Raw genomic sequence first — 23,915 nt, forward strand, 5'->3', positions numbered from 1 at the left:
CTACAACCTGCCTGTGGCAGACGTGGGGCTCAGGGCTCCGCAGGAGACCTCCTCGTGGCGGAGGGATGGAAGCCAAGTTCCCTGTGCCCCCCTTTCCCCTTCCTGTACTGGCTAGTCTTTTGCAAAATGTAAGCAAATGGCACCAAACCATTCATTTCCCCAAAGGTTTTGGGAATCCTAACAGGACCGTAGTGTGCGGGAGTGATTGGGGTTCGCAGTGGGGCAGCCGTTCCACCAGGCAGCGTTCTGGGGGCACCTCGCTGCACCCCTGGCAGCAGCGCTGTCTTTGTTCAGCTGAGAAATGCAGAGGATGGTGAACGGCTGTTCCCATGGACCGACGCTGCCCGTGTCCTGCTCCCTGCGGATGCCACTGCCGCGGCCCCTCCAGCAGCACACACGATGTCCATCGGCACCGCATGCCAGTGCGCCCTCGTGTTGCTGGGGCAGTTTTTTACCTGCAAAGAAACAAATGAAAGGGGATAAGGACAACCTATTGCTCACAAGGAATCGGGAAATAAAAAAACCAAGCAGATTTGCCCTTAGCTCTCCGAGCGGTTCAGCTCCAACATCAGGTTCCCAGGGTTAAAGCCCCCCAGACCCTCTGCTTTAACCTGCCCTGGGGGGTTGTCACTCTTGCTGCGCAGCCTCTGGATGCAAAGGCGTTTGTGCCCATCACAGTGCTTGTGTGGCTGTGAGATCACCGGTGTGATTACACTGAACTCTTCTGTTGCAGAAAGGAATAACTATTAATTAATGGTGGGATTATATATAATCTGTTCTGTCAGGCTGCTATGATTTAATTAGCATAGTGCTGTTCACAGCGCAGTTAATAGAAAGAGAGAAGAAAGTCTCCCTTTCCTCCCTGCCTGGCTGGTGCAGAGGATTTGCAGAGGGGCGAAATGTATGTCTGTCCTGTTCTGGGAAAATGTGATGTGCTGGGGAAGGCAATTCCAATGGAGATCAAGGGGAATGACCACAGGCAGTGAGGCTGTCAGCCTGTGTTCTGCAATACCAGGATTTTATTTCTGATGTTGTTGAAGGCTCTGAATTAGCCAGCAAGACTTTGAGTATCCCACATCTTAAAGTTAGTCGATTTTCTTCTGGTGTTGATACACGAAACGTCCCATTACGGAGCTATCTACAGTCCCTTAGAGACCTCAGCCTAAATTCTGCTTTCAGTGACAGACTTCAGACCTCGCTTCCACTGAAATCAGAAGAATGGTGTGGGTTTCCCTAGCTCTAGACTTTAGTCCTACATCAGCTGCAGATTTTAGCTGCAAATGAAGAACTCTACAGCATTTTTTGGAAATGTGGGTTTGTATTTAAAAGGTGAATGTGAGCGCACGGTTGCTACTTTCTAAGCACAAGCAAGTTTTACATATGAAACGCAAGCAAATCTTTAGATACATTAATTTATCTTGCGTAGCTATTCAGTCTTTATACAAAATAAGCACATAAAATTTTTGTCTTATAAAAGCATTAAAATGGGGGGAAAAAAGAAACTAGGGGCACAAAACAGAACTGAGGCAGTGTAGCATTAGCTACAGGGATATATGTTGACTGCCTGGGCTCAGTTTCTGTAAAGTTTATTATTTTTATGGCTACTGAAGTTTAATCTCATTATATTTAATGCGTATTTAATTATGCTAACCAAAAGAGTTTTGTATAAACATTTTTTAATCTATATAAATAACAAGAACATTGCTAAATAATATAGTTGGTTATCAGGAGGTTCATATCATAACTTTTATGTCAGTTCATTGCATTTGATAGTCATGTCACAAAATGTGGCAAACCACCATAAGCAACAAATGGCTTCACATCAAGTTTTTAATTTGGCCAAGTGTTTTTCCATAGGTGATGTCTGTGCTTGCTCTGATGGAGGCAAATTTCATTTCGTAGCTGTACCCATGTGAACTTTAAACAAATTCCTAGATACATATGTATGCATGTGTGTCTCTCTTATATTCCTTCCTTCTTTCTTTTGTTGCTTTTTCTCTTCTTTTTATTCAACCATCCTTTCTCTTTCTTTTCATTCTTCCTTCTTTGCTCTCTTTTCTTTCTTGTATTTCCTTCTTTTCTTCACTTCAAAAATCCAGGGCATCTTCCTTCCTACACAGTAATAGGGCTTTGGGGGATATATTGCTGAAATAATTCTTGCATCAATTTTCTAACATCAGACCAGAAGCTTCAATTTGGGACAATCCCAGAAGATATGAAAATGACTCCCTGTACTGTCACATCTCCTCCAGCAATTTGTTGAGAGTTTTGTGTCTATTGTGTTTAAGACACTGTTTACAAAATCATAACAATTAAGGACTATTTAAATTAGATTTATCCCCAGTAGAAATATATGTGAGGAAATTAGAAGATAATCAGATCTCTAGAATATAACCTACAGAACAAATAGATACATTATGTACACTGCTCTTCCTGCAAAGCAGCAGGGCTTTAATGAACGGGGGAAGAGAGATGAACCAGGTAAACCCGACAGGACTGGGCAGCCTCGTGCCAGCATTCCGACTGTGCAGTTTGGGATTGGGATGGGGATACCAGCTAGCGATTCAGCTGCTTTGCCCACCCACTTTGCAAAGTGAAGTGCGCAGATTATTGTGCTGCAATACAGCTCCAGTTACACAATTACAAAGCAGATTGGAGAAAAGTCGTTAGTGACTCGGGGTCGCCACTTACCTGTCTTGACCTGAGACGTTGCTAAGGGTGCCCTACAGTGCAGAGCCAGCGTGCAGGGAGGTGCTGCTTTGGGGGGCCACGCTTAAGCTACAGTGACGTGACCACCCTCTGATGACATGTGTGCTGACCTGCCTTTATTCAGTGATGTAGAGGGCAGGCAACAGCCCTGTGGCTGAGAACAGATAAAGGACTTGAGTGGCAGCTTTCCTGAAAGTGCTCAGCACTGAGGAAGCTGCTCTTTGCTTCTTAGACCAAATACATTGTGAGTTTGGACCAAGGAATCTCTCTTTCCATGGTCTCAGTATGGCAGGGCTAAAACAGCCTCTCAGCATGAGGTGCAGCCCATCTGCTGAGCATGAGGGCCTTCACTTGCAGACAAATACTGTTCTGCCACCCGTGACATGGCCCATGTTCCAGCCAGCAGGTGACTACCATACCATAAATAAAATGCTGAACCTCATGGGGTAAAACTCAGCTGTGTAACTGTGCCTCCACCCTCATCTGTGAAGGGAGCCTGAGGAGCTTCTCTCTGTGGCAATACAGTTGTTGAGCAGGGGGCCAACACGAGCCAAATAACTCTGACACTGGCCTCAGGTTCCTCTTACAGAAGTGGAAGATCTCAAACCATAAGCAAGGAGAAGCAGCGTCTTTATTCCTATTGAATGTGAGACGGGTGAGAAAGACCAAAAGTTCTGGAGGCAAAATCACAGCGTCATGAACATCAGAACATGTAAAACGGCTCAGACAAAGTGGGGTTTGCCATTTACATTACTGGAAGTGCCATGGGTGCGGAGCTCCCTGTGTTCCCCCGGCAGGCTGGGGGGGTCCGTGCACTGCCCTCAGCCTGCTGGGAGCTTGTGCCTCACCCTAGCCCCAAAGGGCTGTTAGGAGACCGTCCCACGTGGCCTGTTCAGGATGGATGGTTTGTTTATCTCAGCAGCTTTTTGGCTTTACCTTTACCTTTTTTTGTCTGCTGCCAGGACCAAACATGCAGATGCATCTTCCTTTTTGAACCAGCTTCCCCTCCATGCAATGGCAAGCTCTGAGCATGAGGCACTTGCAGTGGTGGGATGAATTGACAGCCTGATGGTTTTCAATTGCACGGTCTCAAATTGAGCAAGAATTAGTCCTAGTCCCAGTTCTGCACAGTTGTACATGCTGGCTGCTCTGGTGCCAGAGCTGCCTGTTGTTTTCTGCATCCCCATGAAAAGGCAGCAAACTCAAGAAGTGAACATGTCTTCTGCTGTGATTGCTAAGTGCAATTCTACTTTCTGTAGTTTTTCCTTTGATTTTAATTGGCAACATTATTCCTTCCACCCTGTGCTGTAGCGTGTAGCTATGCTACATTCAGTTAAGTACTTTGTGTACTCAGAAGCATCTTCATGTTAATAGCCCCAAGGTGATATGATTCAGGTACATTATTATGTTGTGTGTATATATTGTAGCATTTAAGGGCATTAGCTTGCAACGTGCTGGTGTATCTCATCCTCTTCACGTCTTACCCCTTCTGATTGCTGGCCAGTTCTCAGCCAAGAGCCCTGGAAGACCTAATCTTCATAATCCTGCTATGCAGCATTTTTTTATCACTGACTGAATTTAAAATCCCACCTCTCCAGCTCATATAATTGAGGGCAGCTATTCACTGGAGAGCTGCTGATTTACACCATGGAGGATCTGACCTGAAAACGTATAAACTTCTTTGAGATTCTTCATGAGAGATGCAAAAGACTATTAATAACAGTGCTTGTAACATCAAAAGAAGTGTGAAAACACAGATAGTTCTCCCCACAAACATTGAAGGTATATGTAATAAATCTTAATTTGAGCCTGTGAACATCAGTTCTTTGCCTGCTGTAACAGTATGTCACTTCCAGGATGGCTCAAGAGGTGCAAAGTCTTGGTACAGGCAGCTGCCAAATGTCATCAGCTACTGCCAGGTTTTTCTGAGGAGTGTGGTCCTGTGTAAGAGCTTGTATCGGAACTGGAGAAGACTTTGTGTCTGAGCCTTCAAATGGCTGAGCAGAAGGCAGTGCTGGTGGAGCAGTGTGTGCTTTGACAGAGGACTGAAGCTATGCTGAGCTGAAGCTGAGCAGCAGAAGGCTTGGTTGTATCAGCTTCTCCTAGGTGACATTGTTTGCTTTCTCTGGGTGAATGTTTTAAAAGGCATCTGTTGAAATGTCTTGCAGAATTCACACAACATATGTGCAGACTCATATGCAAATATGGAGCACATCCCTTTTGCCACTTGAGCTTTGTTTAAAACTTTGCCATAAATTCACTTTTTTTTTGTCTTGGGTATCATCTGCTCCTGTCCTTGTACATGAAAGGTTCTGCGCCTCGTGTAAACACCCTTTGAAACAGAAACTCTCTTCCAAGAACAGGGGCAGAGCAAGACACTTCAAGAAGACTGGAGGTCTAATCTCCACAAGTCTCCAGCTTTAGAAATCCTGAAACTGCCTCTGAGCCCTGTGCTTGCAGAAAGTTTGCAAAGCACAGCCAGCGAAACGAGGCTCGCTCGTGACTTAGAGGGACTTTTGTTCCTTTATAGATTACCAAACAGTGGAGTGGGTGCATAAAGCGACGGAGCAAACCTGTGTTCGCGCTCAGAGGCCAGCTGTAATGGCAGTCCTCAGTGCACAGGGGAACTGCAGCCCCCCAGCACCCATGCAGGTGACATGCCACCTGCGGGCCATATCTCCTTTTCAGGGCACAGGACTTGGCAGGATGCGTGTTCCTCTGGCAGCGTGTTGGTGCAGGCAGTGCTCCCGGTTCCTCAGCGCAGAGCTCTGCGCCAGGGTGGCCCCTTCCCAAGGGTTTGTGCAAGAGGCTGGTCTGAATGGAGCAGGGGAGCCTTCCTGAGCCTGGCTCAGGGGTCCGCTGGTTCTCATGGAAATACAACAGGGCTTGGACTGGTCCAACAATTCTGGCTTATGAAGCAAAAGAAACGCATGGATCTTGTTTGGTAGGCATCCAAGGAGAGAGATTAGAGCTGCAAAGGAAGAGTGTTTCTCCACAGAGGTGCCTGCTCCCTTCCTGAGCTTATCGTGCCACCTTTGTGCAGCCTAGTGAGTTTTTGGCAGTGCTGTGCCATGCTACCAGCCCTGCCAGTGGCAGGAGCAACACGGCACTCTGGTCAGAGCACTGTGAAACCGCTGATGCTCAGAAGATGAGGAAATGCTGCAGAGTTGAGCCCTCTCCTGCTGAGTTGGAGACACACTGACAGAATTTAAGGTGTTGCATTAGCTGTAAAAGGTATGGTTGCTTTGAAGCTGTAGCAAAGACAATTCAGAAACCAAGAGAAACGACACTGCTGGATGATGTTCCCACCTCTGTTGCATGTGCCATGTACTGGGTGAGCTTCCTTTCCCCCATGGTCCTCTGCAAATAACTTGGCAAATTGTGCCCAGAATGCATGATGTATCAGAGAAGCATAAAATGGTGTGTGGCTGCAGGATGATAGTGAGCAAAATGTGGATGAATACTGACTTTCAAAGGTAAACCCAGTAACCATAGGAGATTACCCACCAGTGGTCATCTCCCATTGCTCAGAATGTAGAGCTGGACTGGAATGAGTGGGAATTCTGGGGAACCAGAATTCTAACCTTAGCTGTATTGCAGGGAATGGGGAGACTTATTATTTGCATCCTGTTAATTATGTCCTTCATTTCCCATAGGAGCCAACAAACACCACAAAACCAAACCAAACCAAATTTAAAAAAAAAAAAAAGGAAGAAAAAAAATAAAGAATAAGAGAGACCAGAGAAAAACATGACTCAAATATATTGCAGGAGTGAAGAACTACTAAGAAACTTCTGCTGAACTGGTCATAGAATATAAATTGCACAAGATATTTCTCCTTACTAGAATCTCAGTTCTCTGATCTTGCCCTCAAACTGCATTATGCAAAAAGCCACCTGAAATTATCTTTGGTCATTTCAGTTTATCCCTTATTTGGCTGAATGATGGGTAGTGGATTTCAAGGTGACTTGTCATTTGCCAAAATCATTCCTGACTGACTGGACGGAAAAAGCAGTAAGAAGATGTACTGATTCTGCACAAGCCCATCAGATAAATGCGTGGCACTTAATTTCACACACCTCATGCAAGCAGTCAATTAATGCTCCTGCTTTGGCACTGAACACAAGTTCCATACATATGACTGGGCTTATTTCAGCATGTCCAAACCTTCACGCAAAATGGAGATTAGATACAGGTTCTGGCTGAGAAATTTGCAAAGAGATGTTACCCCAGGGTCCTTGCCACACAAGCACAAATAGGAGTGGGGACATAGTTTCAATGCTGATACAGTCTCTGTTTACTGGATAATATCTAATCAATTGTTTCCAGCACTCTGATGAATGTGATGCACTTCCTAATCCTGCAGTCAGTCTATTAGACATGGATTGAAGTCATCAGCAAGAAAATAATGTTCTCAGAGAGATGACACATTAGCTATATGCTCACTTGGGGCTATGTTTTTTTTTTTGCCAGACAATAACCTTATTCCAGGAGTGCAGAGACATACATAAGCAATAGGAAAGAAGAGTTTATTAGCCAAGATGGTTATTGCATTGTTAAGAGGAAATTTTCACCATTGCTAAATTCTGTAAGAAAGTGCCTTATAATTTCTCAGAACTGGGGACAAAATGATGCTTTGGCAGAGAGCTGGGCTGTTGTGGGGCAGCTGACATTGGCTGTCAGCTATTGAGCCCTGAGGACAGCACACAGGTGCTTGCTGGGACATGCAAAGCCCCTGTTCCTGACAGAGCAGTTTCCTTCCCCCTGACTTTGCTGCACTGGCAGCAGTGGGGGGTTGCACAGGTTGGGGTATCCCATGCTGGTGCCAGACTGGTGCTCAAGGAGAGGGGAAAGTGCTCCTCCACTCATGGTCATACCCTGGACTTAGGTGGGAAAGAGTGCACTGTTGGGATTTGTTCTGTAGGGAGTTTTGTTGTGAGGAAGCTCATGAAAAGCAATGCAACATGTGCTGAGGGTACGAATGATTTCGTTTTCAGACCATACTTGAACTGGGCACCTCCTTGGCCTTTTGACTCAGCTAATGCAATCCCATCACTGCTGCAAGCTCTCACAGAGCTCACTGTAGTCTGTTCTAGCTTTGCTTCTAATAACTGATGCTTCTGCTCCTTTTAATACTCCTGTATCTGCCTATTTTAATATCTGAACATCTGGGAGTTATAAATGCAATTCAACCAGGCCCTGTCCCTTGGCTGAGCTGATGAAAGTCTGTTTTCCATCCAGCTTGGAGCAAAGGACCAAGATTTCAAAGCTCTGCAGATCGTCTGGACCTGAATTTTAACATCCAGGCTCAACGTTAATCTTCACTGACAGCACCCCCAGCATTGCCAACCTGTCAGTGGGTGTTCTGACACTGGCTGGGGACTCTCCCAGTGACCAACAAAAGGAAAATAAGTAGAAGGGCATCCTCTGCCCCTCAGGGATGGCACCTCCTTTCCTGGCTCATGAACCTCTCCAAACCTTGCCTTGTCTTCTGACCGTCCCCAGATATGCCCCCACAGCTCCCCTTCACACTTTTCTGTGTGCAGGGGAAGCACAATCATCTCTAGAGCCCACCAAAACCCCTGAGGCCATGGGCTGGCTTTGCCAGGAGCCTCCAGGTTGAGAGCATTAAACAGAAATCTGGCATGATGCGAGAGCAATGTGATTATCAGCCCTGGTTAAAAAACCCCCGTATGTTATGGGGGTGGGGAAAGCACATCTCGCTGGGGTAAGGGGAGGTGATGCTGCCCAAGTCATGCAGGCTGCCGTGGGGTGGTCCCAGAGCTGTGGCACAGCCCCCCTGGTAAGTGAGGGCACTAACAGCCCACCAGCCCCACCGTCCCGCTGTGAGGAGAGCTGGCTGGTCCAGGCACTTTCGAGGCAGCAGTTTGCTTTTCTCCGTCATCGCTGTGGACAAGGAAACAATGCCACAGGATCCATTTCTCACTGATCTGCTGGTGCCAGTTTGAATTATGTCCTCAGCCTGTCGCTGAGGCTGACGCGGACACAGCTCTCCTCCCGGCTGGAGCTCGGGGGAGGGCTTGCCTCTCAGCTGAGCTTGGTGCACACTGTAAGACATGCCTTTCTCTGTTCTGTTTGTTGGGTTTTTTTTCAGACAAGCCACGAATGAACAACATCCTTACTTCTGCTACCGAACCCTATGACCTGTCCTTCTCCCGGTCCTTCCAGAACCTCTCTCACCTCCCACCATCGTATGAATCTGCCGTCAAGACAAACCCAAGTAAATATTCTTCTCTGAAGAGACTAAGTAGGTGTCAGCTCATTTCATTTCCTTTGTATCTCATTTGCTCATAAGCCGCAGTGGGCACAATGTTAAAGCAATAACCATCTTATTTTTCTGTCATTTTACTGCCCAAGTTGGTGTCTCCAGTAATGATTCTTTTGGCTGTTGCTTCCCATTGAGGAAGAGTATAGAGAAAGAGTCACTTCATTACTGTGAGAGCACATGTGGCTATTCGCTTACTGACCTCCCTGCCGTGCTGCCTCCCACTGCTCTGCCTTGTATCTGCTCCTGAGTCACCTGAGAATCCTTTTTCTTTCTGCTGGAGTCCACATGAGCCAAGCTGGCTGCCTCAGATCAGCTGAGCTCACCTCAGAGCACCCAGGGCAGATACCTTCACCATCTTCTGTGGTAGCTGGAACCAGGTGACAAACCCAGGTGAACAGAAAGCTGCTGAAATGGTTGGGAGCATCTGTTTTGGTAGAAGCACATCTGCCTGCCTTGAGCAGTGCTGTGACCTGCCGTTCTGTGGGGTCTGGGTCTGGTCCTGACCTGTGCTGTACACTGGTCCATGGTGCATCTCTGGTCCTTCAGCATGTTGCTCACTACCCTGTTCACACTAGTTAGTATCTGTCCTTTCTTGATATTTTTGTGTTGCATTGTTCTGCCATCTTTCCTGTGATGCTTCAGCCCATCACCTTTGCTGGTGGCAAACTCGCCAGCTTTGTAGGATTAAGAAATAAGTGATATTTGTGTGGGCAAATGCTCTCTCCAGACTGACACTAGGTTTGTAGTGTGTGTGCTTCCATGAGCATTTTCTGGATGCAGTCATGTATTCACACTGCGTAATTTAGAGAAATAACGTAGGTGTTTATACTTGCAATAGCTTCATTGAAGGGAGGTGAGGATGAGGAGCAGATCCTACTTCCCTAGTCTGTATAAAACCTGCATTCCCAATTTAGCCAGCTAAGCGAGACATACAAAATTAAGTGGCAGGGAAGCCCTTGGACTATCAATAAGACATCTCTGTAGATTTTTCAGAAGACAAAATGGAATGGAAATGTAGCACATAAAAACCTCAGCCCACTCTTTGGCATTTCAAAGTGGGACTTATGTACATATATAACATTAAGGCAAATACATTTATTGTGCTTAAAAGTAAGCATGTACTTAACTGTGTCGGAGAACTGAGATGAGGTATTTTGTGCTAGGAGCCTGACTTCTTCCCACCTCAGTGTGCCATGTACACAACTCTGCTTCTGCCATGAGCTTTGTTCCCTGGTAATATTTGTACCTCACACTCCCAGCCATAAGCTGTCTCCCCTTGCTGCATCCCAGTGATGAACTGTTCATGTTCTTGAGCAGCTCTAATGATACTATCTGATATTGGAAAACCTTTGAAATCATGGCATTGTAATATTACTGCTTTAAAATGTCCCCATTTTGAGGTGATGATTTATTTTCATTTCTCAATTGAAATGAAAATTTCTCAGAACAAGAAATGTACCCTCTGGGTCACCCCAAAACCTGCTGTTCCATGTGAAACTGATTTGCAGTGCCTGGGGTTACCTGGGGCACATATGTCCTATGCCAGGTTTGGGAGGCCTCTGTCCTGGCTTCACTGAGAACAGGTTAGAGAAGTGCCCACCAGGGATACCAGCAACGGCTGTTTTGTTGGGCGGGGGATGGTCAGGGCCTCTTCCAGTCCGTGGTACATTCATTGCTTTACTTACTGTGTGCAGATGCTCAGTGAAATCTCCTTGAGCTCCAAGTTAAAGATATTGATGTATCTCACTGAAACAGGAGAAAAAACCCACAAATGGCTAACTGAAATTCCCACCCCTTCCACCACAGCCAACATCTGGAAATGTATGTCAGATTTGAGTGCTGTCCTTTACCTACTTCTGCAATGCTTAACCGACTCACACCGAGTATAAATTCACTCACACCAGGCGATGCTATCTGTGCACCGAGCAGTACCTTACTAAGTGATGTCTTAGCAGTCTGACCCATTGGGTGCAGAAAATTTTGCTCAGCAGCTGGAGAAAGGACAGTCCCCTGCCTGTCCAGCCTGTCCCTCAGTAGATCACAGCAGAAGGGATTATGTACTGAACTCTGCCACTGCATTTCCTAGGTATGTGTCTAAAATAAAAAAAAAATAAGCTTCTGTTAAGGTACCAAGATTAAACGTTCTCAAGAATGTGCTGGGCATGGTCAGTGTCCCTCTCTTGAGCTTTCCCTGACAGTTAACATCCCTGTCCCCATGCAGAGGATACCTGACAGCCAACACGAATCTAAGAACATTCAAGTCAGTCTTTGGCCATCAGCTGGAGTGGGGTTCCTTCACCCACTTCTTTCCAGCAGCATCAACCCTGAAGGAAATTCCTGCACACTCTTGCAAAGCACCTGACAAATGTCAAACCAACTGCCTCACACTCTGTGTCTGACTAACTAAATAAGCAGTTTCAGCTCCAAAAGTGCTAAGCTCTCCACGCTCCCACTGGGCTTGCATATACTCAGCACCTCTAGAATCACAGAATTACTTATAGATGGTCTTCTCCAGAGCCAAAGGAAAACAGGCACCCAGCTCCTAGACCTTCCCTTGTCAAATGCCAGCAACATCATTGTCCTATTCCATATGAAGGAGCTAAAGGCAACACACGATCCAGAAGAAGTAATACCTAAACACTGGGGTTTGCGAATGGATTATTGGGGGTTTATTTTTCATGCTTAAAATTGCTTGTTTCCCTGCCGTGATTAAAAAAATGAATGCTGTGAAGAGCTCGTTAACAAACATATTTACTTCTTAGTAAAACAAAAGGCATTAGATACTTTTTTAAACTGTTCCAGCTATTTGTCTGGGTTTCTTCAGGCTTGGCAGACAGCTAAAGGTCACTTCATTTTCCTGCCGTTAGCAGGGACTGGTAGTGAAAGACAGTTTCTGCCCCAAAACATCTAAATTGAATAATCAAGGGATAGCCAGGAAGAAATAATATTTGGTACCTCCTTGCCAGAGATGCGGAGGCAGAGCTCAGCTAGGGTATGGCCAGACTCACCTCACCCTTCTTTAGCCACCCAGCTGTCAGGCAGCTGTTCTGTCTGTAGGTGCAGGCATCCCTATAGCCAGCGAAGGGTGGGCGTCTCCATACGGACCCTCTGAAGGTGCCAGTTCCTCACTGACACCAGGGTTGCTCTGGTAAGCTACCTAGCTCTTTGCTGGATAGAAAGCCTAATTTTTGATGCCTAGAGCTTAATGAAGTATGTCTCACTTTGGGATACTCAGCTAAGTGATGGGTGCGACAAGGATGAGATGAGCTCTACCTGCTGCCAGCACCTGCGAGTCCCTGGGGGGGTGCCCAGCTTGGAGAGGGGAGCTCCTCACCGCTGGGTTTGCAGGGCAGGCACTCACCTCTGCAGGCATTTGACTGAGAAAACAGCTCCACAGCTGCTTCTCCTTCCAGAGCAAGGGCTTGAAGATGAGCCAGACCTTTCTGGAGCAGCAGGAAACAGGTTGCTGGCTGCACAGAAGCCAGCCCAGAAGCCGTTCCCATGAGAGCAGTGAGCTTCCACCTTCCCTGGCTGTTTGCCTCCCCAGCTCTAACTTCATGGCACAACCATCAGGAAACCCACCCAGGGCTGCTGCCTGTGCAGGGGCAGGAGGGTCTCTGAGGGGTCCAAGGGTCAGGGTACCACCGCCGTGGGAAGCCCTGTGCCAGGCTGGCGTGTGGGAAAAGCTGTGGTGGGTGGGTGGGTCCGGGAACGCACGGCGGAGCAACAGCAGCTGTATTCATTCTGTCCTGCCCAGCACTCCAGGGAATCGCTGTTTCCAGCTAAGTTAGAAAGGTCAGTCAGGAAGGAAGCTAATATTTTCAGGCATATTAAACCACTTGGTATTGGCTAAAGAATCATCACAAATGACTAGGCAGCTTTAAAATGTTAAAGCCAATTAAAACAGAAGAGACAAGCCCAAAGAAGAAACACACTGGAACTGCAGAGAAAGAAAAGCAAAGAAATTACCCTTAAGAAAAGCAAAGGAATTACTATGATGGCTTTACACACATACAGGTATACGTATTTTAACCATGTTAACATATAACCAGGGGAAGAAAAAGTATCCTTGGCTTTTCCACATTCTCTTCCTAGAGTGCCACAAAGGCATCTTGTTTTTCTAATGACAGTGCCAGGGAAGCTGTGCTCTGCCTTTCTGCTCTGGCATCTTAGACATGTTGAGGTGGGATGTGTGGGTAGGAGCACCCATTTGGGGGTCTCCCTCCAAATGGGAGGGGGTGGGGTGGAAAAGCCACCTGAGGGCAAATCAGTTTATCCCAAAGCCAGGTCAGACAAACACTCCCAAAGTCTGGTGAGACCAGTCCTGGTCAATATTCTAGAAACTGCCAAAGGAAGAAAGAAGGGGCAGAAAAAAACCCCACAACTAAAAAGCTCAGAAATTGTGCAGAAAATGTGATTTCTAGTAATCCCACTTCCAACTGTTTGAAAAAAACAAGTGAAGCCCCAGAAGTATGAGACTGATTTAAAAAAAGAGAAATTTCTGTCAATCAATACATCAGTGATTTCCTTCTGTCTGCTCATCATTCCTGGCCTTTGTGAATCCACTTAGGACACATTTCAGAATTTTTAAGCACATCCATCAGGGAGAAGCATATTTGTAGTTTTATTGTGGCTAAAATTACAAATGTCAGTTATCGCATGAGCATCAACAAGAAGATGAGGGGTAGCAGTATCAGAGCCTCACTACCCCAGTGAACTTGGTGGTGCAATGCGGATGGGATGAATCAGACCGGATGGTTTCAAGTCCTGGAGACATTTTGATTCCAGCAAACTATGCAACCTGGTGTCCACGGTTTCCCCCACCACGCAGTGGGTGAAGCACCTGGTGCCTCCAGTCTCAAAAGCCTGGAGATGTATTTGTTGCACTGCTTTCCCCGGGTGCAGAATTGCTTTGTTTACAGAGCTGTGCTGAGCTTCGCCCCGGGCATGAAGGCACGCGTGCGATACAGCACGCTCGGCCTCTCTTCAAGCTACATTCTCCATGACTGGCTCAGCGACACCGACGAGCTGCCACCACCTTTCAGAGGCAACAGCCTGTTAAATGTCTGTCTGGTGCCTGCTTAAACCAGCTTGTTGTTCACGGGAAAACGCTGTTTCGGCTTTGATTCCTTTGAGATGGAGATGTGAAGTTTGTCTACACCTGCAATGTTCCCAGGATAGCCGTGCCAGCATCGACGTGTGTCTCTCAGCACCACGGGAGGAGACAGCCTGAGCCTAGAAGCACCTTTGAAATGAAATCAGTTCCCTGGATGGTTTAGCCACTGCCAGCAAGCGGCCATGCAGACTGCTACACTGTTTACAGGGTTGGAAGAGGGAAGGAAAGGATCTTTTTAAATGCTCCTCATTGGTAAAACTTTTTAAAGTGTATACCATGCTGCATTTTTTATCTAAATTAGCAAGGAACAAATTCCAACCACTTTTAATCAGTCGATTCTGCTGGCTCACTAGCAGGCTCTGACCACCGTAAACCTTGCATAAGCTGGTTTAGCTGTAGCTGGCAATTACCACAGCCAGGTGTGAGCATCCAAGCACATCTCCATTTGGGACATTCTCTGCTTTAATTACATCTATTTAGAGTCACTTGGGCAAATCCAGTGCAACTTCTCTCATCCAGAACAGAGGCCAAGTGCCAGAGTACTAATTGCTTAGCCTCTATTCTGCACCCAGCTTCAAGCATCATTATCAAGCCTGCGCACACTAAGTGTGTGCAAGTCTGTCTATGGCCACATTATAGAATAAAAACGTCTAGAATTGCTGTAGCCATACGGAATTTCCCCAGTCCTTCTCAGGCTTCCTAGAAGGTGATTTTAAAGACACAGGAGTTTGAGGCCAGGGGAGCTGCTGTCTGACATCTGTAATGAGATACTCTTCCAAGAAGTTTTTGATTGCAAAAAAAAGACTCATTCCTACCATACATACTCTGGAGAGCAAATCCCATCAGCAGCAAGCATGCCAGTCCAGGAGAGCGCTGGGTAACCAGGGTGAGGGACTGGTGTTCCACACTTTACACCTCTGCAGCCACAGGCACATCAAGACAGTTCACAAACTGCATTGGGCTTGAAGCCCAAGGACTGCTCATGCTCCTTCCAGGTAGGTAACCTCAGTACCCCAGTTTAAGGCACATGAATATCAAATGGGTTTACCAGAAAGCTTTTGTGTTTCTGTTGCTGGGTTTTTTTGAAAAAAATCTGAAATAATTGAGAAGTTGTTTCTTCAAATTACATGTTGGTTGAACCAGGTGATTCCAGCTGCTGTAGGATTAAAGTGTTGTATCAGGATACAGCTGCAGTAGCCAACAACCTCTCTGAGCCTGAAGCATTTTTCTGAAAGCCAAGAGGAGCGCATGCATGCGTGTTTGTGCTGAGTTTCTGAGCAACAAAGAGATCAATTAAGACACAGAAGCAGCAAACTTACCAAGAAACATTCCATGGGACAAAGTCTATTATATCAACCAAGGCGTCTGAAAAAAAAGAAACTTTAGGCAGATGATTCAGTATATCAGAAAGAGCATCACATGCCTACCAAACCTGGTTTGTGATCACATTTACAAATATTCAAAAAAATAATAATAAAAAATGTGATGAGGTAACTCATGATTCCATAGCACATCCACATCTGAGGCCAGAAACGAGGAATGAGTTTCCTCACATGGGGAACTTGTCTGCCTCAGCTCACCTTCCCTGTGCTTTCTTTATAAGTGTATCGTGAAGGTCAGATTTGATAATTGCTCCATAACTCACCGTTCGTGTTAATCATGCGATGCCACCGTCTGGACTTGGCAGCACACGGGGCCTGTTGTGTCATGGTGCAAGAAGGTGTGATGCATTGCACGGGCACTTACACCCGCCTGCATGCGATTATACCTCTCCCTGTCTGCCATCAGCCCACGGGGACACAACCCACACGGGGCTGGCGTCTCCCCGACAGGCAGCACCCTGACATGGGTGTCCATGCCCAGGTCCCACCGCTGGCAGGTGGTCCCTCGGGTCTCACCAGGAGGCTGCTCCAAGGCTGTGTCTGTACACAGCCCCTTCTCACCCCGTGGGACAACGCTCTGACATTTCTAACCGTTCCCTTTCCTTTCCCACAGCTGACAAAGAGGCTGATGAATACTACATGAGGAGGAGACACCTGCCTGACCTGGCAGCCCGGGGCACGCTCCCTATCAACGTCATCAAGATGTCTCAACAGACCAACCACAGGGACAGACCTCGCCGCCCCATCAGGGCCATGTCCCAGGACAGAGTGCTGTCTCCTGAGAGGATCATGCCCGAGGAGTTTAGCATGTCCTATGAACGGATCCTCTCAGACGAGCAGCTTTTGTCCGCAGAGCGCCTCCACTCCCAAGACCCCCTGCTCTCCCCGGAGCGGTCAGGGTACCCCGAGCAGTCTATGTCACGGGCATTGTCACACACAGACGTCTTTGTATCAACACCCGTCTTGGATCGCTACAGGATGACAAAAATGCACTCCCATCCTAGTGCCTCAAATAACTTGTACAATACTTTAGGTATGAACCCAACCTCTGCCAAGCGCCAAGCATTTGCCTCCCGGCGGCACAACACGGTAGAACAACTGCATTATATCCCAGGACACCACCACCACTACCGCACAGCGAGCAAAACAGAGGTGACTGTTTGATATGACCTCGTGCATTGTAGATACTCATTAAGGACTGGGGTGGCCACAGCACCCCATACTGCAGTGGCCTTATAGGCCAAGATAACCTCTAATAACTCAGTGTCTGAAAAGACTTCTCTGACAGTCCCATCCACCTTGTTTTTAAAGCCACTCCTTCATCGGTGACATAAGAAGAACCTGAGCAAGCAAACAGATGATAGGGAGGGATAATAGAGGAAATTTCCTGACGTGCATCAGTTTCTGTCAAAGAAAGCCATAGTAATAGATGGCTCCTTCCAAGGGCTCACCTGCATCATCTCATTGTTTTTACGAACTTAGGACTTTTCAGTTGCTACAAGTAGAAGCAGTCTCATGCAGCCCATGACAGGGAGGACAACATGCAGCACCTCATCCTTGGGGGAAGGGGCCCCGTTCTCGATCCTCATGCCAGCCTTCATCTTTGGCCTTTCTGTAGCAAGTAGGTAAGCTTCTGGCTGCTGGGGACCACCTCTGGACCGCTCAGTATCAGCCAGCACCATACATCTATTCTTTGTAACCCTTGCAGTGAACTCAAGGGCAGACCTTCCTAGGGGACTGACAGATCTAGGGACAAGAATAGCCTGGCTGAGAAATAAGGTTTTAGTTTATATTAAATATACTCATAATATAAAAACATACTAGTGCCTACAAATCGCCTGCTCTCTCAGTGTAGGAAGTAGTGGGGTTGATGTGTTCAATAAGCACAAATATGCTGAAATGCTTGTTAGACCCTTTTCTCCACTCATTCTAGTATATCGATGTCTCCAACATGTAAATAGGAAGGAGGATTGGGGCTTCTCTTCTGCCAGCTTCTCGCCACTGCTGAACCTAAAGCACCAGAATTCGTTCAGCTTCCACTGCTGACCTGTGCGGGGGGAGGTCCTGGCTCCACCGAGACCCCTGCAAGGCGAGGTTACCCCACATTTCACCAAGCCTGGATTTGCTCCCCAGAAGTTTTTTTTTTTTGCTGACAGCATTCTCCACTGGCCCAGTTCACAGAATCGCAGACCAGTTCCCCCGTTTCTGAACATACCTTCTCCTCTCAGTTACGACCTAGAACTCCATACGTAGCAAATCTTTTTGTAGCCCTTAGCAGAAGCACAAAGCTGAGGGTGTCTCTCTCTACCAAAAAGCAGGTCAGTAATTTTCCATGATTTTTCTCTCCATGTAATAGCCCCCCAAGAAAACCTTCCAAATTCAAATTCCACTGAGTACCAATCCTAACCATGAAGACAGTTACATTTCATGCATATAAATTATATATCAGCATAATTATAATAAATGGGCATGTTGTATATCTGATATAATGCTAATTAGATACTGTATATTTGTAAAATCTTTAAAAGGTAGACTCGTGGGTCCAGAATTTGTGAGGGTTTTATCTTTGGCTTTCTAGCCAGATTGGGCTTGGCTTTGGTTTTTGTTGGCTTTGGTTTTGTTTCAGTTTTATTTTTTTTCCCCCCTTGTATTTGTGTTCCTACCAAATTCTGTAGAACTAACTCACACTAGGACATACTTCTGTGGCCAGGAAAGGGTCTCAGAGGTTTCTGAAGGCCAGCCAGACCTGGTGCTGTAACTGTCAGTGCTGGACACCGTCCGTGGTGTGCACTCCAAGCCCCACCACATGCACACCCCCATGCTGCCAAGCAAACAGCATGTGTGATCTCCTCTGGGTGAAACGACAACCGACTTCAGGCTGTAAACACATTCCCATGCAGTACTGCTCTCTTCACGTCCTACATTCCCACGCTGAATCTTTTCCCAGTGAAGAGCCATCTCTTCACTAAACTTCATTTAAATTATCTCTGTCCTTCTCCCTCTCCTTAAATACCTCCCACCTCCTGGCCTTAATGATGTTCCCAGGTCAACACGTCAGTCCTGTAGCATACGATTGCAGGTTGTTGTGAGCCTGAGACTTGTGTGGAGGCTCACAATGCAGCACCGGGTTTTGCTGGTGCAGGGTAGGCAGGAGGAGCATGCCATCTTCCCCTGGTGGGATTTAGAGGTAGACCTCGGTGGGATAGCCATGCAGCCTTTCTCCTTCCCAGACTGTCCTGGGGCTGCCGGTCCTAGTTCATGAGCTTGCTTCTGCCCTGCCTGATGGAGGCTGTGTTGGGAAAGGACTCCATCTGTGAGAAGCACCAGGGCTTTGTTTGATGGAAACTGAGCTGGGAAGGAATAAATAAGAGTCTCCACGGTTCAGATGATCACTACCACGCAGCCTTGGGCAAAACCATTCTAGGCAACAACCTGAATTATCTATGGATCAAGGTGGCAGTTCATGGCACGAGAGGGACAAGAGAGGAAAGGCTCACACCTCATCTCCTGACCCCTTCCCTTGATGGACACTTCTCTCCCCTGACTACCTCCAAGCTCCTCGGCTCAGTCACTGGATATTCCTTCACAGAAGGCATGCCCTGTGAAGATATTGCCCTTGCTGACCTTCCCACAGGCCGGAGTTTGTGACTCTTGTGAAGAGAAGAGGAACGCACATGGCTGATGGGGAGGCAGTCCCTGCTGAGGTTCTGAGGCTCTTCCATTCTCTCTTGGCCCAAGCAAAGCCAAGATCTTCCCCTCTGCAAGCAGGGAGATGTGAACACTGTGGGAGAGGAGGGTCCACCCTAGAGTCTCCAGGAGTTGAGGTGGCAGAGCTGGAGGAGCAGAGGTGACCAAGTGAGGCCACGGGTAGGTGAACACTGCTCTCTTTCCATTTCCATAGCTATATGTCTCAAGCTCTAGTCTTCACCTAAATGTTCCATTCGCGAACTAAGAAGCTGCTGGACCAGATACAAATATGGAATTTTTTCACTCAAGTAACCTGGGCAGATGCTGTGCTGTGCTCCAGGCCATTTGACCTCAGAGCCTTCTCTTATTCTGACTGACACGTATCACAGGCCCTCTGCTAACTTGTCCTACCTGGGCAATAATCCTCCAAAGAAATCTTAGCCCCATTTCCTCGTCTTTTACACCCACTCAACAGTTTCAAGTGGATGTGTCCAACAAGAACCATCCAAACGCCTTTCTAGGTCAAATCTCTTCAGGACTGCCACCACCACAGAAAATTTTCAGCAAATTTCTTTGGAAACACCGTGCCCTGGGTGACCACGTTTTGTTCCTGGGCACCATGTGCTCCCATGGCTTGCTTTGTGTGCTGCAACAGGCTGGTAGCCATTTCAGCACACCACAGGTGTTCTTATGTCATTTTCTCCCTTATTCTTCATTCTGAGAGTTTGTCACTGAAAGGACACTTGGTCCAGGACTAGGTGTCATGATCCACAGCCTGGTCCCCAGCACTTGGTTCCCCGTGGTCAACACGTGATGATGATGGTAACACTTTCCTGTTCCGCAGAGGCATTATGAGGGTTCATCCCATAATGTCTATGAAGTGCTTTGAGACCCTCTCACCACAGACACTGTAGAACAGCAAAGCATTTTCATTAATATTGTTTGTCACCATTGTCCTGCCACATCACGTCTGATGTGTTGCAATCCGGTGTCTGTCCAGAATGAGAGTGCTGGGGTGGGGGGATGCAGCTGCCCAGATTTTCCTTGCTCTCCTTCTGGCCAGGGTCCCGAGCAGGCAGCAGCTCTAAGGGACGCTGTCACCTGCTCTTTGACCTTTCTGCTTTCTTCTCCTCTTGGCTGAGTCACCATAGCGTTCTGCATTCAGGAGAAAAGCAGGAAGAAGTCAAATTCCTCTGTATAGTAAAATTTAATCTGCCTTGATTAATCTAATATACTCTGAAGAATTGATCTGTCTATCTCCAACCCACAGGTGGGAACACACATCTGTGGAGCACCCAGTTCCCAGAGTGCATGTGCAGGGACTGGGGGAGGGGGAAGAGAAAAGTTTATATTATTTCCTACAAACTGATAATTATTTGCATTCCCCAAGCAGAAACACATAACAGTGAGCTGCACTGGATTTTATACAACTCTCTCATTGATACAGAGACATGTATGTATATGTATATACACACGAACACATACATATACATACATAGTGCAAAATGCAGTCATTAAGTTCCAACTGACCCAGTACCAATTTAAGCTTCCAAACGATATTAAATCACTCTTTGAAATGTGGAAACCTGTTTTTAATGAACCACAGAGAGCACCACATGGAATGGAAATTTTGTCATAAAAGTCTTCTCATGCCGGTGAATTGTGTTTTAAGGAAAAACGAAATATTTTTCAATGTTTTAATGTTCCTTTTATAAATAATGATCTGTTACTGGGGGATGGGGGTGGGTGGGAAGAAACGGACAGTTACCAGTGAGTAAGCCCTCCTTTCCTGACCTAGGTTTCATTTCTGTTTGCTGTTCTGCCAGCCTGGCTGGCTGCAGAGCTGTTCCCATGAACCTGGGCTTCCTGCATGCATGTTTCTGTTCTTGTGTCTATCAGAAGCATTCCCACCAGGAATCTGCGAGAGCCTGGCATCAAGGTTTTGTAAGAGATGGGTAGTTCCTGGTAGCTGGGAAGATGTCTTCATCTTCTTCCACCACAACTTCATGAAAGAGGGTAACTTTAGTTGTATTTGAAGTGAGTGTTCTAATTTGTGATCAATTTGCCATCTTCAGTTCATGTGATAGAGAAATAGCTTGTCTCAGTTTTGTTTCAGATTCAGTGCTGATCTGGAAGGAGGGACTCTGCTGAAATCTATTTGACATGCAGGTTTCGCGGTCAAGTACATTTCAGACGAGAGAGAAGTCAGTGGGGGAAATAAGTGAGAAAGGGGCTTAAATCTTTTCATAAAAAGTGTTGTTAGCAATAAGCCTGCATTGGGGCTGCTGGTTAGAGAGCAGCCACCTCTGTGCTGTACGTCTGTAAGTGGGTGGTAGGTGTCGTTCCCAGCCCCTCGGGTGGTTCATGGCTCTCACGGAGGTGCCCACACTGAGCCCAAAGCCCAGCTGGGAAAACCAACCCATGCTTCACCCGCTGGCAGCCCAGGGGCAAGGGGACAGCTGGACGATCCCGTTGGAGCACATCATCATATATCTGAAAGAGATCTCTCCTCTCAGTAGCGAGCAAAGCAGCGTCCCGTGTCTCTGCCGTGACCGCACGATGCCCGGGATGCTCCATCCCCACCGCCTCCGCTGCAGGAAGACGTGTGTCCATCACCCTGCCCGTGTGCTTCCTAACGGCTCCCGACCTTCTGTCTGCAAACACGTTAGACGTTTTTGTAGCAAGAATTTCTTGGCTCTGAGAAAGACACTTTTACTGTAATATTTTTAGTTTGGGGGACAATATTTCCTAAGAGGGTTTAAGTGGATATTTTTGTGCTTTAGCCCAGTTTATGGATTCCATGTTTATTATACAGTAGTACTGAAGAGGAAGTACATTTGTATCTGTAACTTTGCACAGACTCTTGGTTAACCATTAAATAAGCTTCAAGATGAGCAGTATTTGACTGTTTTTCTCTGTATTATTCTTGTTGTTATACTTACCTGTAAAAGCACATTCTGTATGTACTGTAAACAAAACTATTATCAGTTTAGTAAAATTTAGAGTCTTAAGGATTTTTCCACTTTTGTCAGTAACAAATATTTATGGATTAAAAAATAAAGGCAATTTCAACATATAAATTGTTTCTTTTTTGATATCTATTGGGGGGAAAAAAGGCCATTTTCTTGGCAGCCTTCCCAATCTTTGTAACCAGCTTTGGAAAGGTAGATATCTATATTTCTGTGTGTAGTTAAATAGAGTCTATTAAAATGAATGCTACAAGGTCTGGAAGAGTCATTATTTTTACGCATTTATTAACTGCATTCCACCATCATGCCAGAATATAGCAGGGGGAGAAAAGTGAGACATTACTATTTGCTGTAAAATTTTGTCATGCCAGCCTGTAAGATTTTATTTTAAAGTTGCCCTTCTTTAATTTTGCATTTGTAAACTATGATTCATTCTCCATCTAGAAAGCCTTGTATTGCAAAGTCGGAACTTGTGAAATGTCCCATAGGGCTGGAGGCTTCAACAGAGGCTTTGCTTTTGATGTTGGCAATACCGCACACATGGGAGTTTCCCTGTCATTCTTCCAAGATGTGAGAAGTGCCAAGAAGCCAGAGCGTGTTCCTCACTCACCAGCCCCGACTGCTACCACAGAGGGTGAAACTGCATTTTCGTGTCTACCAGCTCTGAGCCTGGGGCTGTTACTACTATGTCTAGTTGGGAAACGTGGAAGGTTTTTCTCTTGGTTTTTGTGGAGGAAGTGTCAAATCCTGTATTTCCATTTTCATATTAATTTGCTTTCAGCATTATGTAAATTTGCTTACATTAAAAATGTGATAGCTGGTAATAGGGAAGGATTGCAGGAATTAAAAATTGTGGAGGCATCGGCACCCTTTCACAGCACTGGGAGCGGATGAAGGGGGGCAGGCACTGCGGGGCTGCTGGCAGCCCGTACCTGCACTGCAGGGCTTGGGGAGAAGCTCTCCTCACCCACCTGTGCCACGTCTCTGCCCTGCCCCTTCTCTGCCACCTTGCTGCTCTGGCCCTGAGCTCAAGGACTGCTGCTGAGATAACATCCCAGGGCTAACGCCCCAGGGATCCTTCCCCAGTCATGCCTTGGTGTGGTGCAGGGGTGATCACATCACCATCACCCACCCACCAAGCCCCAGGCTCTGCAGCCTTCCCTCAGGCACAGCTTGCTGTTGCTTTGCTGCTCAGCTTAAACCCGCTTTGAGTAACACCCCACCACCACCAAGAGAAGGCAATCCCCTTCCAGGGCAGGTCCAGTGGGAAGATGAAGCCCTTTCATAGCCCTTTGGCCAGGTTAGTGCTTGGGGTCTCCTGGCTCCATAAGAGTGGAGCTCAGTGTCAGGAAGGCATGATCAGTACATCTAAAGAAACACAAGAACCCAGCAGAGTTAATGAAAATGCTTTTTTAAGGGAGAATTTTCATTTTGCCAGGCAGTTCTATTCATAATTACCCAATCCTTTGTAGCACTAATAAGTGGAGAGGGAACGATGGGGAATTAGCTAATTTCTCCGTTTCCCATAAAAGGTATCAGAGAGAATAGCAGGATTTATGGTGCTGTGAGCCAATGATGACTGAGATAAAGCTGGAGCCAATTCTTACCTCACAGGACAATATATCCCACTATTTCCAATTCCTGCAATAATTTATTTTGGTACGTTGGTGAAGAGCTTATGCTCTGTTATCCAGCCTTCGTTCAGGCTGTCTTCAGTGGCACCACTAAGTGATCTCTGCAGGATCTCGGTGGTGGCCCAGAGA

The 23,915-nt window shown here is 46.6% G+C and overlaps 1 protein-coding gene across 1 annotated transcript in view; it reads left to right on the plus strand.

Annotated features, from left to right (window-relative positions):
- Positions 1–22,360, plus strand: part of SHISA6 (shisa family member 6) — a 245,721-nt gene extending 223,361 nt beyond the window's left edge. Inside the window, 2 exon segments of the mRNA XM_040580616.1 lie at positions 8,825–8,977; positions 16,110–22,360. Coding sequence (XP_040436550.1) covers positions 8,825–8,977; positions 16,110–16,660 — 704 coding nt within the window. The 3' untranslated portion in view covers positions 16,661–22,360.
- Positions 22,361–23,915: the final 1,555 nt, after the last annotated feature.

This window comes from Falco naumanni, chromosome 1 (assembly GCF_017639655.2).
Source record: "Falco naumanni isolate bFalNau1 chromosome 1, bFalNau1.pat, whole genome shotgun sequence".
Classification (NCBI taxonomy): domain Eukaryota; kingdom Metazoa; phylum Chordata; class Aves; order Falconiformes; family Falconidae; genus Falco; species Falco naumanni.